At 45.7% G+C, this 15,793-nt stretch overlaps 1 protein-coding gene across 1 annotated transcript in view; it reads left to right on the top strand.

The window, feature by feature from the left end:
- The first annotated feature begins 7,141 nt into the window (after nt 1-7,141).
- ITPR3 (inositol 1,4,5-trisphosphate receptor type 3) overlaps nt 7,142-15,793 on the top strand; it is a 133,080-nt gene continuing 124,428 nt past the window's right edge. Inside the window, exon 1 of the mRNA XM_020999390.2 lies at nt 7,142-7,511. Within this exon, the coding sequence (XP_020855049.1) occupies nt 7,423-7,511 (89 nt within the window). The 5' untranslated portion in view covers nt 7,142-7,422. The remainder of the gene's footprint in view (nt 7,512-15,793) is intronic.

Raw genomic sequence — 15,793 nt, 5'->3', positions numbered from 1 at the left:
GGCTTTGGTTCATGTCTTCCCATGAGTTGGCCGTGGGAGGGAGTTCACCCAACTGAGGTGGGGTGCTGGGTGCCACTGTGAAGGTGCCAGGGGAGCATTTTGGTTGCCCACTTGTTGTCTTTCTTTCTATGCCACTAACCTCTCTTTTGTCACTCATCCATTTCCTTTATGACATATTTTGCTGGTAAATTCTTTATTTGCTATTGCTGCAAACTGCTCACATCATGCACCTCTTCACTGTCCAAATTCATTTTTAATACTTTGGACACTGGTTCCTCCCTGGTCATTTGAACTTTCCCCTCTAAGTTTATCTTCTTTCTATTCTGTACACACCTATCTTGAATGTACCTATTTATTTATAGGTTTATTATTGCTAACTCATTGAAGGTGGAGGCTCTTTTGGCTTTATTTTTTTTTGTATACCCAGCACAGTGCCTAGCACGCAGTAAGTGCTTAATAAATGCATATTGATCACTGTGTTCTGTGACCTGCCACTATATACATTACTAGTAGAATACTGGGATTAAAAAGAGGGGACTTAATTTTTCAGTGAAGTTTGGGGTCATTAAATGGGGCTTTGCAATTTCCTGAAGGCAACTGAGCCTGCCTGTTCTCTTCCAGTTATAAACATAGCATATTGCAAACTTTAAGGTGCTAGAGAAATGTGAGTTTGTATTATCATTCCCTCAGGGAGTAGGCATTTATTAAGCACTTAGTGTGTGCCTGGCACTGTGCTGGGTATACCAAAAAAAAAAAAGCCAAAAGAGCCTCCACTCTCATTTAATAGACATCATCTCATTTAATCTTCCCAATAATCCTGGGAATGATTTATATCATCTCCATTTGAGGAACCTGAAATTCACTGAAGCCAAGTGACTTGTCCCACAATGTTCTGTGGCAGTGGTAGGAATTCAAACCCAGCTTTCTCTTAAGCCCAAGTCCATTGTCCTTGCCAACACGTGATGTTTTGGGGCCCTTTGCTGCTTCCCTAGGCTGGGTTTTCTCGATACCTCTATGGACTGCCCCCTCTAGTTCCCCACAGCAGCAGCAATAACAATGACTACGCATCTCTCTGCCCCCTTTACTTATTTCAGGTCAAAGGACAGTCCTGGATCCTGGTGTAGTCCCTTCCTCATGAGTGGAGAGGTGGGGCTGGTGAGCAGGGGTGCCTTTAACTCAAAGAGTCACAGAGTCAAAGAACTTCAGAGCCAAAATGAACCCCAGAGACCATCTAGTTCAACCTCTACCTCAACATTAATTCCCTCTACATTCCTAACAAACATCTGTTTGGATATTTTCAGTGATGGGGAAATCACTCCTCCATGAGGCAGCCTGTTTCATTTTTAGACACCTCTAAATGTTAGGAGATTTTTCCTTGTAACCAGCACATGTCTCTCAGGGAAGGTAGAAGTTATTCTTCTTCCCCACCCTTCTAGCCTAGAAGCTCCCTAGCTCCTAGACCTCTAATCAATGTGTAGTAGACACCTGACACATAACTTTCTTTCCTTATGTTTGATCTATTTTTCTTCAACCCTGCTATTTCTCCTTGTTACAATTTATAAAAATAAAAAAGTGGCAGTGATGTATATTACACCATGCAGATGCTGGGGGAGATACAAGGTTCAAAAGCAATATTATGTCTGACTTCATGACCTCATTTGGGGTTTTCTTGGCAAAGGTACTGGAGTGGTTTGCCATTTCCTTCTCCAGCTCATTTTACACATGAAGACACTGAGGCAAACAGGGTTAAGTGACTAGCCCAGGGTCACACTGTGTCTGAGGCCAGATTTGAACTCAGGAAGAGGAATCTTCCTGACTCCAGGTCAAGTGGTCTATCCACCATGCCACCTAGCTGCCTCAAGTTGTTACATCTAATCAGAAGATGAGACACGTCTGTGAATAGCTAACATACAAGTTAGGATGGGATAAACAAATATCAGGGAGCAAACAATCCTGACCTCTCACCCCGTTCTCTCATCCCTTTCTTAAACCTACTCATGTCCTACTGCAACCCTGCTCACCCCTTCCACCTCACCTGCAGGAATTCCTATTCCATCGCTAACAAACTTCCCTTCATCCTAGTCCTCTTTCTCTTACTAACACTTCCATCTACTTACTGAGACCTGGCTGGCTCCTTTCCTGCATCCCATGATACTATATCTCTAGCTCTCCATCACAGGCTGTACCTTCACTCACAACCCCCAAGTCACTGGTTCTGGAGCAGGTGCTGGGGAACTCTTGGCTCTCCACAGCTGCTTTCAGACTCTTTCCTTACTATTTTCACTCAGAAACCTGTCCTCCTTTGATGTTCACAGTGTCCGACACTTTATACCTAATTCAGATAGTGAGAGCTCCCCCAGGTCACTTTCCCTCCTTTCTCAAGGAGTTCAGCTCCTGGCTTACCATCTTCTTGTCCTCTCCAACTCTTGCTTTTATACAAAGTGTCTTCAACATCCATGTTGATTCTCCTTAGAATTCCCCTATCTCTTAATACCAGATTGCAACTGTAATTATCCCCTCTCTAATCCTCACCCTTTCTCCATCTACTGATTCTTTTCCTACTGCCTTCAAAAAATCTCTTGTCTCCCTCATCCTAAAAACAACAACAACAAAAACCTTAACTAGACCTTACAATTGTCCCATATCTTCCTCCCTTTCACAGTCAAATTTCTAGAAAAGGCTGTCTCTACTCACTGCCTCCACTTCCTCTCCTCTCACTCACTTATCAAACCTTTGATATCTGGCTTCCTACTTCATAACTTGACTGAAACTGCTCTCTCCCAAGTTACCAAGTCTCCTTGATGTGAAATCAGGTTGTTGTCATTTTTTTTTTCTCTCCCACTTCAGTCCTCATCCTTCTCAGTCTATTTACTGTATTTGACACTATGGACAGCTTTTCCTCCTGGATACGCTCTCTTCTCTGGGCTTTTGTGACACTACTTACTCTCTCCTGGTTTTCATCTTACCTGGTTAACTGCTCCTTTTTAGTCTCTTCCTGTCATGGTCCACATTATACCCCCCTAACTATGGATGTTCTTCAAAGCTCTAAGCTCACTTCTCTTCTCCTTGTATACCTTTCATTAACCTCATTTACTCTCTTAGGTGTAACTAACATCTCTGAACTGCTGATGCCTATATATATATATATATATCTCCAATCTTAGTCTATTCTGAACTTTAATCTGGCATCACCAACTGCCTAATGGATATTTGAAACTGGATGGCCAATGATCAACTGTGAAAGACTTAGCTATTCTGATCAAGATGATGATCCAAGACAACTTCCAGAGGACCCATGATGAAAAATTCTATCCGCCTTCAGAGACAGAACAGATGAACTCTGAGTGCGGATTGAAGCATACTTTAAAAAATATATTTTTCTTGTTTTTTTTTTGTGTGTGTGTTTTCTTTTGCAACATGGCTAATATGGAAATGTTTTGCACAAATTTGCATGTATAATCATTATCATATTGTTTGCCTTCTGAAGGGTTGGGGAAGGATTTGGAATACAACATTTTAAAAAATGAATGTTAAAATTTTTTTTACATATACTTGGGAAATATTGAAGAAAATAAATAAAAATATATTTAAAATATCTTGAAAAAGAAACTGGATGTCCAGAAGACATCATGAACTTAACATGTCCAAAACAGAACTTCTTATCTTTTCCCCCAGAGCCATACTTCTTACCAACTTCCCTATTTTTATCAAAGGCGCCACCACCCTTGCAGTTTTCCAGGTTTGCAACTTTGGTGTCGTCCTTGATTTCTTATGTTCCCTATCTCCACATATGCAACCAGGTGCTAAATCTTGCCATTTTTATCCTTACAACATTCCTCACATCCAAATGCTTCTTTCTCCCCATACAAATACCACATTAGTTCAGGCCCTTATTACTTTATTACCTAAATTATTATAATGGCTTCCTAACTGGGCTCCATGCCTCAAATCTGTCCCCCATTCTAGTCTAATCTCCACACAAATGCCAAAGTGATTTTCCATAAGTGCAGATATAACCATGTGTTCCCCCTACTCTCTAAATTCTAGTGGTTCTCTCTTGATTCCAGGATGAAATATGAACTCCTCTGTTTAGCTTTTAATGTTCTTTACAACCCAGTTCCAAACTGTTTCCAGCATCACTGTACATTACTCTCCCTCCTACACTGCCATCCAGAAAAAACTGGCCTCTTTGTTCCTACTTCCCACTGCACTGTCTTGAACTAGCTGTGTCCCATGCTTAGAATGCTCTTCCTCTTCATCTCTGCCTCATAGAATCGCACTCTTCAAAGCTTTAAGGTGTAACTTAAGCATCATCTGTTTTTTTTTTCTAGTTACCCAATGCTCTCCCTCCCAAACTACCTTATATTGAATGACTTTGTTTCTGCATAGTTATAAATGTAGGTTTGCCCATTAGAATATAAACTTCTTTGAGCAGGGGTTGTGTGTTTTTTTCCCCTGAGGTAATTGGAGTTAAGTGACTTATGCAGGGTCACACAGTAATAAGTGTGAAGTGTCTAGTCTGAGACCACATTTGAACTCAAGTCCTCTTGACTCCAGTACTGGTGCTCTATCCACTGTGCCACTGAGCTGCCCTTGTAGGGGTTGTTTTATTCTTTGTCTTTGTATTGGCAAAGCCTAGTACAGTGCCTGGCACATAGAAGTTTCTTAAGAAATACTCATTGATTGATTGGAGAAGGATGAGTGACTTGGGTGGAGGAAGAGGGATCAATTCTAGCTGGAATGGAGGTGAGAGGAATCAGAAAAATTTTGAAGGAGGAAGTGATGATACAGTTAGTGTCAGAGCTAAGATTCAAACTCAGATTTCCTGGCTCCAATATCAACATTCTGTCTGGTCTACTACATTGCATTAAAAAAAAAAAGATTTTTTAAAATGTCTCCCACAAGGCTCTCCTTTCTCCCCCTTTTCCTCCCTACCCAACTACCTTTAGTGGTACCCAGAACCAAGAAGTAAGTCCTGCCTACAGCCTCCGCTTTTAGGCCCCACCTAATCTGAGAAGACACCTAGTGTGCCATTTCTACAGGATCTTGCTCCTAGGTTGGCTGCCAAAAGCTGAAGTTCTCTTAAGGCTGACATTTGGAAGCAGGATTCAGATACAATGACAACCAATGAGGGAGATATTTTTTGGAAGACACTTCCCAGCCTCTGATATAGCATCAGTGAGGGCCAAGTGGCCATACTACTGTCTGCTTTAGTAAAGCTGAACCTGTGGGTACCCAAACTCCCAAACGCCTGAATCTCAAATCTAGAACAGGAAGACCCTGGGAGCAACTTGTAGAGTGGAAAGACACTGAACTGGGAGCTGGGCTCTAGTCCCAGATTTCCACTATCTCTGGGACCAAAGGCAATGGAAAATCCTTTTCCACTTCTCAGTCTCAGTTTGTCCATCTGTAAAACCAGGAGGTAGGACTAGATGATATCCAAATTCCCTTTGAGTACTTACAGTCTTTGTCCAGAAGGGTACTCCTCTAAAAGGCCTCCCCCAGTTCACCCCCTCGCCTTCATCTTCTCGCCTATGGAAGGGAGCTTCCTTCCAAGCTGTCCAGAAACGCTGGGGTAGGCCCTCCACCTGTCCTCTTCCTCATTCAGAATCCTCCCCCAGTGATTCCACTTTCTCTGTAGGTAAGCCTTCTCGGGGGCAGGAAGAAGTGAATTTGGGGAATGTCGCCCATCTAGTAGTTACCGAGCCTCAGGTCAAATAAGAGAAGAAAATAAACACCCAAGTACAGAAAACAAAGCTAATTGTAAGTTTTCTCTACAGAGCGACCTGTACGAGTGCGTGGTATGTATGTGAGTGTTCGAGCACGTGTGTATGTATGTGCGCGCGCGCGTGTGTGTGTTCGAGAATATGTGCGTGTATATTTGTATGTGTATGCTCTCTCGCCCAGCAGTTCTGCCTTCTACCCCGGAGGGCAGGAACCCTGCAGTGCATGGGTTTTGTGCGACACCTATTTCATTGTTTGCACCACATTCATACTAAATAGCAAAAGTAGTTTTCTGAGAGAGACAGACAGAGAGAGAGAGAGAGAGAGAGAGAGAGAGAGAGAGAGAGAGAGAGAGAGAGAACGAACGTGGGGGTGGGGAGCAGAGGCGGAGGGAGGAGTTGGGAAAAATTAAGATTGAGGGAGTTTTCACCCCGCTCCTTAGGAGAGGGAGAAACTGAACAGATTCGAAAGTTGGAGCCTTTTGCTTTGTGTAGAACAATCCAGAGAGGAAAGAAAAATGCAGAAAACAAAAACCCACCCTGCTGCTCTATTTCCCCTCTAGGCCCTAAGACGGGGACTTTCTGTTTTGCAATGAAAGACCTTTTCAGGTTTTTACCGAATGAAGTGATTTACAGGGGTCTGGCCAGCTCGCCCTACCCATTGGGGCGGTGTGGGGCAGTGCTGGGCTGGGAGCGGGAGAAGGGAGTGCGTTCGAAGCAGTCTTGGCACTGTCCTGAAATAGGAAGATCCTGCACCCACTTAGGCGCGAGACACAAAATGAGAGGGAGAGAGTTGAAACTAGGAGGGGGACGTGCTGACTTCTTTCCGCCCTGTGGCTCCCCCAGACCGATACTCCGGGCAGGAGAAAGTGCCTTCTGCCCTGACCCCTGTTACTCAGTACAGCACAATTCGTCCAACCTTCCACCCCCGCCCCGAGATTGTGGATTTAGGGAGCGGATCTGTCTCCTCCACAGCTGGGAATCTGAACCAGCACTAGGGGTTGGGAGAAGGTTCACACTAACCCTGCTGCGCAACCGGGTGGGTGCGCCCTGGAAAGGGGTCTTCGGTGAATTCAGGATTGCTTCGCTTGCGTGTTTAGCTGGGGAGTCCTCAGCTCCTTTCTACCCCCTTCCCCTCCTCCCCAGCACCTAGTCTACAGTCCCCGGGCTGTGGTCTTGGATCTGGGCAGGAGGGTAGGGCCCCGGAATAATTGGGAGCGGGAACATGCCACGTCTCGGTCCCTTCCCAGCTCGGGTGATTGGGGAGCAGGGTCTCCCGACCCTGCACCTTCCTTCGCCTTGACTTGGGAGCAGCCTGGCTGGCCTCAGCCGGGGAGAGGGGGGTGTGGGGTGAGCCGGGGTGTGGCCTCCCCGCCTCCTGGGGCTGGATTTGCATGTGTGTGGCGGCCCCAGACTTCCTGCTCTCCCTCCATTGCAGGTAGCTAGCCGGGAGGGCAGTAGCGGGGCTTGGCTGGCGTGCTGGAGGGCGCGTGGAGACCTCGGGGCAGCCTTCCAGGCACAAACGCGTCCCTCCCCTCCACCCGCGCTACTCTCCGGCAGAACCCACCCTGGCCACAGCTGACCGCACTGCTCCGAGGTTGGGGGTGCGCTCCTCCCCGCCCCCCTGAAAGGCTCTTTCCTCCTCGCCCTCTCTAAGTGCGCCCCCTCGGGTGCCCAGGCTGTACACTCGCCTGCAGCCATGAACGAAATGTCCAGTTTCCTCCACATTGGGGACATCGTCTCCCTGTACGCCGAGGGCTCGGTCAATGGCTTCATCAGTACCCTAGGGTAAGTGAGAAGGGGGGGGTCTGATCCGGGAGGGGTTGAGGGCTAGCGGGTCCCCTTGCCCTCGTTGTGGGCAATGCCCCTCCTTCCCCACGCCCACCGACGGAGAGTCCCAAGCAGTTCGCAACTCGGAGACAGCTGCCTCGGGTTTGTTAGGAGGGGGTGGGGGAGAGGTGGAAATACTTGCATATTTTTCTTTGAGAAAGGAAGTGAATGTTTGCTCAGGTAGTAGGCGAGGGCCCTGACGGGGCTGCCTGGTTGTCCCCCGCCCAAGTTACAGCTCCCCTCTTCTTGCTCCCTTTCGGAGTCTCAGCTCTTTTTGGCTCCCCTTTCTCCTACAGGAGAGGGTAAAGGGGAAGAGACTGACCCCTTCTCCCTAAGCCCCACCCTCACTCCCTCCCCAGGTATGAAAGAAACAGAAGGCTTGAACTTCAGCTGGATGAAGGGAGGGTGGGTCGGGGGTCCCAGGGAAGAGGATATTATGGTGCTAGATTGGAGTAAGGGCTCTCTAAGTGGGTTCAGACCCTGTGGGCAGCTCCAGGGCAGCACTAACCAGCGTGTCCTCCACTCTTGGGCTCTTAGCCTAGCATCTTTTTCCTCGAATTCCTTCCCTTTGGACCAGTCTCTAAGGTGTGAAACTCTATTATTCTGTGCCCGATACTGGGGCATCCAAATGATTACAAAGTTTTAACCTTCCACTTCCACTTTCCTAGACTTTTTTATACTGAGGCTATAGTACACCCCCTCCTTCCATTATTGAGAGCTAGCCGATCCTGTTCCCTCCTAGTTCTCCCCTATTTCCCTTCTCCCCAACGCCCCTCCTCTCGCGCAGAGTCTGTCAACAAGTCTGGCACTCACCTGGCGCCTCAGGGTCCCCACCCCCTAGGTCTCCCTGAGCATTTTGCAAACATTAATTAATTCTGTACTGCAATCCCCTAGGTATGGAGGTGGATAAACAGCTGTATCCACTTATTGTCTAGGAAGCAAAGGGGGGGAGGGAGGGAGAGAGAGAGAGAGAGAGAGAGAGACAGAGAAAGGAAGTACCCAGGACTTAGAATTAAGTAGAGCAGGTACAAGACCTTGCTTTATTTGCAGGGGCACTGTTGACTGGGGGTCAGGTGGCTTCACAGCTACTCTGTGCCCCCCACCACCATCTTAAACCCTGATTCTTTAATCTCTAGAGTTGGGAGGCTTTTGAGGGAGCACAACTCCTTGGAATAGTGACAAAAACCACTGCATTAGCCATCATCTGAGCCAGCTTTGAACACTGGCTCTGAAATTTTCTCCCCTTGTAAATGTGGGCAAATCCCTTAACTTCTTTTCTTCTCCTCTTTAAGATAAGGAATTTGAACTAAATAGTCTGTACCTCTCTTCTAGTTCTAAATCTAACTACCCTTTGTGGCCCCCTCCCTTCTTCCCCAGGAGCATAACCCACAGATTCACACTTGCTCAGAATCTCTGTGCAATCCAATCTTATCTCATCTGTCAAATGAAGTGGTTGGACGATATGACCTTTAAGGTCCTTTCCAGCTTTGAGCCTATGATGCTGTGAGCAGACACTTCGTCTCATACCTAATCCACCTGTTGGCAGTCCCCATTTCCCTTATCTTAACTCTATTTTCAGTCCTTTCCGTAGAGAGAAGCACTTTCCATTCAGAAAGCTATCCCTTCTCATAAACACCTGCCCCACCTCCCCTGCCCCCCTCCTGTCCCCCACTCCCTCCCCCAAGACTCGGATTTGGTGGTATTGGAATCTCTCCTATTGTCTTATTTGTTAGGCAAAGACACTTCCTATTCTTCCCTCTCCCTGATTTACCTCTGTAGTTCCACCTGTACCCTTAGTAGAGAGAAAAGAGAGAATGGTGGGGATTTTTCAATCAATAAACAAACATTTATTAAGCAAAAGTTAAGTACCAGGCCTCTCCCACTCCACTTTGGAAAGTTCCTTTCTGAGGAATCTTTTGAACCTAAGAGGAAGCCCCGGGGCAAATGTTGATCTGGGGGGGAGCTGGTGACCATCTGACGGCCTATCTCAACAGGTGCTTGAAACCAAGTGAAAGAGGGTGCATTCAAGGCATAGGGTCAAATCTAGGACCAATTGCTAGGAGGAGGGGGGAAGGAGAGACAGTGGAAAAAAATGCTGGATTTGGAATAAGATGGCATGGGTTCAAATTCCCAACTCCACCATTTGTGTGATCTTGGACAAGTCATTAAACCTCATAAGTCCCTAGTTTCTACATCTGTAAGATGAGGGGGTTAGACTAGATTAGATGTTTCAAACATGAGGCCAAATGTAGCCCACAATCCTCCCCACTAATGCCTGAAACGGGATTAAAATGTAATTGGGAAATATTTAACAAAATTAATAAAATATAATAAAACATGGATAATGTTAGCATATGGTTTTTTAAGTCAATACATGTAGCCCAAAGGGATCCTTATGTGTGATTTAATGGCCGCTGTTTCTATTAGAGTTTAGCACCACTGGACTAGGTGGCCTTTTCTTTTCTAATTCAAAATCTGTGATGCTAGGATCCTTGGGAGAGATAGTTTTTCTCTACCTTCAGAGTCATATCTCATGTGGCTGCTGGGTCCTGGGCCTATCCTAGAACAGTATTCATATTAGATGCTTATTAATTATTTATTGATGATAAGAGCTCACAGTATTGTAACAGTTTATTTAAAAATTTTTTTTCAACTATTAGGCACTTCTTTTTTCTCACTTCCCTTCCCTTGATTTGGAAAAAGAAAAACCAAAATCTTATAATGAATGTGGATACTTAATATTAATTATTAATTATATGGATAATATAATTAATATGGATAGTCAAGGGAAAAAAAATTCTCATTACTACATCCAAAAATGTATATCTTATTCTGTGGCATGAGTCCATCACCTGTCTGCCAGGAGGTGGGTAGCATGCTTCATCACTGGTCCTCTCTGAATTATGGTTGGTTATTGCATTGATCAAAATTCTTGTCTTTCAGAGTTGTTTGTCTTTACAACATTGTCATAACAGTTTACGAGAAGTTTTTTTTTTCCCCAACAGCTTTATGTGGTAAATAGTACAAATGTTTTTATCCCCATTTTATAGATGAGGGAACCGAGTACCAGAAAATTGATTTGCCCACACTCGTGTAGTGTCAGAGCAAACTTCAGGCTAGGGCTTCTGACTCTTAAGGCCAGTGTTTTTCTTTTTTCCTTTTTTTTTTTTGTGAGGCGATCAGGGTTAAGTGACTTACCCAGGGTCACCCAGCTAGTAAGTATAAGTGTCTGTGGCTAGATTTGAACTCAGGTCCTCCTGACTCCAAGGCCAAAGCTCTATTCACTGCCCAACCTAGCTGCCCCAAGACCAGTGTTTTTCATACTAGACTAAGGGTTCTTAATCTTTTCTGTGCCTTGACAGCCTGGTGAAACCCTTCTCAGAATATTGTTTTTAAATGTATTAAGACTGGACAGCTAGGTGGCACAGTGAATAGAACAGTAGTCCTGGAGTCAGGAGGACCTAAGTTCAAATCTGGCCTTGGATACTAGGTTGTATGACCCTAGGCAAGTCACTTAACTCTGCCTAAAAAAAAAATATGAAGATTACAAAAGAAACCAGTTATATTGAAATAAAGATGGAACTTTTTCTTCATCCAAGGTCAACTGACCCCCTGAAACCTATCTGTAGACTCAGGTTAAGAACCTTTGCCTTATTTAGCCTTATGAGGAAGAGGATTGGAAATCATATGTACTGTACAAGGCAAGATGAAACAGATACAGAAAGACAGACAGAGACAAGGAGAGAAGAGAGACACAGTGACAGAAAGGTACAGGGGAAGGGTTCAGGGGAAGAGGGGGAAAGAGAGAGACAGAGAGAGAGAGAGACGGAGACAGAGACAGAGAAAGACAGAGAGGGGCACCTTAGAGCTCTTTGAGACTGACCTCCTCCTTTTATAGATGAGATAGCCCAAGGGAGTAAGCCGTAGGGACAGTTTGAACCCATCTCCTGACTCCAAGTCCTGTGCCTTTTCCGTTGTACCTGGAATCAGGGGTAGGCACAGGGGGTTGGTTAGAAGTCTCTAAACAGACCCTGGAAACCTAGGGCTCTTTCTTCTCAGCCAGGCCTTGTTTTCTTCCCACTTCCTCACCTCACCCCTCAACGGAAGGGGTCAATTAGACTTCTAGTTAGAGTACCTGTCAACCATTGTACATTAACTCAGTGACAGGCTGGAGTGGGGGAAGGGGAAGGGGGAGAATGAGGAGTCATGGGAGGGGGTGGATATGGAGGAACAAGATCCTACTGCTGGGTAGTAGGGAGCTTCAGGGGAGGCAAGCCTGCCTGCTCTGGGAGAGGGAGAGGTTAGAAGCTAGGTGGGGCCAAAGCACCTCCCACCCTCCTCCCCCTTGGGAGGCCAGAAAATACAATCATGATCTCGGTAGCAACAGCAGACTTAAAGCAGCTCTGGAGGCTGAAGCAATCAGAGAGGGCTGCCCGTGGTGGCTAAATGTAAGAAGGAGTTCTGACCCCTGGGAGTCTGGGGAGAGGTCCTTGTCCTGTCCCTGGAGGTCTGAAAGCCCAGAGGAGTAGCACCTTGTCCCTGATTCCACGGGGAAAAGCCAGGGGGAGCCTGCATGGGTGAACTGCCTGGCTGTCTTTGGAGGGAGGCAGCCTGCTATGATGGAAAGAACACTAGATTTGAAGTCAGAGCACTTGGGTTCAAATCTTGGCTCTGTTACTCACTGTGTGACCAAAGGCAGTCACTCAACCTCTCTGGGCTTCACTTTCCTCACCTGTAAATGCGATGGGGTTGGACAAGTTGACTCACCTGTAAAATGAACGGCTTGGAATAGATGACCACCTCTCTGTGGTCCTTCTAACTGAATCTGTGAACTATTATTTCTGGGTCCTGCATAGGGGCTTCCCTTCTGCTGTTCTGCAAGCTTTCCATTACCCCTTCCTCCTCATTCCCCGGGTTTTTTTGACCCTTTGGGCTCATTCCAGCGCCTCCTTATGCTGAGGGGAAGTCCTTCTGTTTGACAGTCTTAGAGAACAGATTTAGAGAGGGCCCATCCAGAAAGCCAGCCCTTGCCTGTCCCAACCAGACTAAGTGTGGCGAAAGAGAGGAGAGCCAGAAATCGCTTCCTTCTGGCTCTTGACTCAGGGGCTCAGATTTCCACCATCTGGCCTGGACTGGGCCTGCAGCTATTGAACTGCATACGTTGGACTGGGCAGGTGAGCCTGAGATCATGGTGTGATGAGGGAAGGGGTTGGCCACATTCAATGGCTGGACAAGAGGCAAACTGGATGAATTCTGCCATTGGACTTGAATGGATGGAGAAGGGGGAGTGTTGATAATTTGGATTTTAGGTAGAGAGGCCCCAAGGAAAGACCCTTTCTAAACTTCCAATGGAGAATGGATGTGGGAGGAGGATTCTTGCCTACCATACCTACTGCCCCAGCAGCCTCATTCTAATGTCTGTAATGTCGTAATATAAATGTCTCCATTAGATTGTAAGCAGGGACTGTCTTTTGCCTCTTTTTGTATCCCCAGTGCTTAGCACAGTGCCTGCGCATAGTATAGAATTGATTCCCTGCACCCTTAACACCCTTGGCCCATTCTCACAGGCCACTCCAGACTTAACTCTTAGTATCTTCTGAGTACCTACTCTATGCTAAAGGCCTACAATAACTCCTCTTTGTGGTGTGGTAGAGAACCTAGCTTTTCATATACTTAGACTGGCATAGGGCAAGTGCTGGTAGTTTTTATCAGGTCAGAAAGTCCTTAAGGAAGAATTCAGAGACAGACAGTGTATGCTTCATCCCCAAGGAACAATCTAAGTTCACCCTAGGGAGTGCAAAGATGTGTTAGGTAACTCCACGTTTATCAAATGCTTGCTATGCATAAGTCTCTGTGATACAAGCTGGGGATTGAACAACAAAAATGAAAAAGCAATTCCTGCCCTCAGGGTGCTTATATTTTATTGGGTATATGACATATAGGTTGATAAGTGAATGCAAGAGAATTTGAAGAGGAGAAGACACTTAGCAATTAGGAAGATGAGGAAAGATTTCTCATGTGTGGTGGCAGCTGAGCTGAGTCTTGAAGGAAAATAAAGATTCCAAGATGAGAAGGGAAGTCATGGGAAGTAAATGTGGACAGGATGGTTGGGCCTTGACATAGAGACTCTAAATGGTAGGCTAGCAAGTTTTTATTTGACAGGAGGCAATCAGTTTTTCAGTAGGGAAAGACACAGGCAAGTCTGTACCTTAGGAAAATTATTTTGATAAGGGTATGGAGAAAGGATTGGAGGGGCAAGAGGCTGGAAATAGAGGCCTTTTAAGAGAAAGGTAGGGGGCAGCTAGGTGGCGCAGTGGATAGAGCACCGGCTCTGAAGTCAGGAGGACGTGAGTTCAAACCTGGCCTCAGACCAAACACTTGACACTTATAAGCTGTGTGACTTAACCCCAGTTGCCGCCCCCCCCCCAAAAAAAAAGGTAAGTGGTTAATAGTCAGTAGAGCAGTGGACAGAGTCAGGAAGACCTGAGTTTGGATTCTGACTTAGACATTTAACATAGTAGCTGCATGCCCTTTACCAAGTCATTGTAACCTTTCTAGCCTTAGTCTCCTCCTCTGTAAAAGGAAAGGGTTGAACTCAATGGCTTCTAAGGTGCCTTTCAGCTCTGACTCTGTGATCCTATGATCTTAGGAGGTGAGATGTTTTGAAGGTTTGAACTGTGGTAGAGGCTGTGTGAGACAGACTCAAATATTATTATTGAGGTACAATCAGTAAAGGAAAAACAACTGTTTCTGTTATGGTCCGGTGATTGGAGAGACCAGTGAATCAGCAAAATTTTGTGGGTGGCCTGATGCTAAAGTGCTGGGTATACAAAGACAGTAACTGAAATGTTCTTGCCCTCCAGGAACAGACAAGCACACACACACACACACACACACACACACACACACACACACACACACACACGAAAAGCTGGGTGATTCTGTAAGGTGGTAAATACACATTAAGTGCTCAGTGTGGTACAGGAACTCAAATGAGGGAGAGTTCATGGGGTGGGGGTAGCCAAGGTAGGCTTCCTGGAGGTGGTAGACCTTGAAGGATTGATAGGATTCAGGCTCTATTCCTTTTCCCCTAGGGATCCCCAGATGGAGTCCCCTCTTTGCTCCCACTGATATTTCATTTGCTTATTTTATGGCTGCCCTTTAACTAGCTTTGTGACTATGGGCAAATCCTTTCATGTCTTTGAGTCTCAGGTCCCCTCTACCTCTGACAGTCTGTGCAGATCTGTAAATTAGGAAGATGATTTTGGCGGCGGTATGAAAGATGGGTTGGAAGGGAGAGAGAGCGGAGGCAGGAAGACCTGTGAGGAGGCTGTTGGTGGCCACTAGAGCCTGTACTAGGGTAGGGGGAGTGGGAACCGAGAGGCAGGAAGATTCAGGAGGTCCTATCAAGGTGCAATCAACATGACTGGGTCACTGATCAGATATGAGAGCCAGGGAGGTCTTTTCAGGTCCAGCCAGCTGCTAGTGCCTTCCAATTTAAGGCTACTTTCCTCCTAAATATTCTGTATGTATCTTGTGTGTTACTGTGTGTGTACACACACACACACACACACACACACACATACATATGTATGTATGTATGTATACACACATGTATATTTTATTTGCATGATCTATCCCCCATTAGAATGCAAGGGCATTCCATTTTTCCCTTTCTATCTCCAGTATTTAATCCAGTATTTGACCCATAGTAAGTGCTTAATAAATGTTTGTTGATTGATTGATTGATTGGGTGAGATAACACCAGAGTTTTGAAAGTAAGAGGTTGGGAGTGAATAGTAGTGCCACAGACAGAAATAATGAAATTGGTAGGAGGAGCAGGTTCAGGGCAAAAGATAATTAACTGTGGTCGAGATATTGTGGCTGGTTCTCCTAACCATTGCCTTAGCCTGAGCCTACTTAGGAAAAACAGACTGTTGTGGTGCCATTGAGACGAGTATCTGCTCCATTTGAAGCATTTCGAAGAGAAAGAGGTAGTAGGGCTGCCCCTCTGCCCCTCCTTCCATTTTGTGACTTTTCCTCTCCCTTCGAGGCTATCTTTGATATTCGTTTTAACTTGGATTGCCTGTTCTCCAGTGTTCAAGTGATGTGTGACCTTGGGTAAGTCATATCCCTTCTCTGGAAAATGGGAACGATCATATTTTTACTACCTATTAGCACGGGGTTAATGCGACAACTACATATCTCATATTTACATAGCACTTGAGGTTTTACAAAAT

This window comes from Phascolarctos cinereus, unplaced genomic scaffold, assembly GCF_003287225.1.
Source record: "Phascolarctos cinereus isolate Bilbo 61053 unplaced genomic scaffold, phaCin_HiC Scaffold_5;HRSCAF=322, whole genome shotgun sequence".
Lineage (NCBI taxonomy): Eukaryota > Metazoa > Chordata > Mammalia > Diprotodontia > Phascolarctidae > Phascolarctos > Phascolarctos cinereus.
This window is presented reverse-complemented; position numbering and strand designations above follow the sequence as displayed.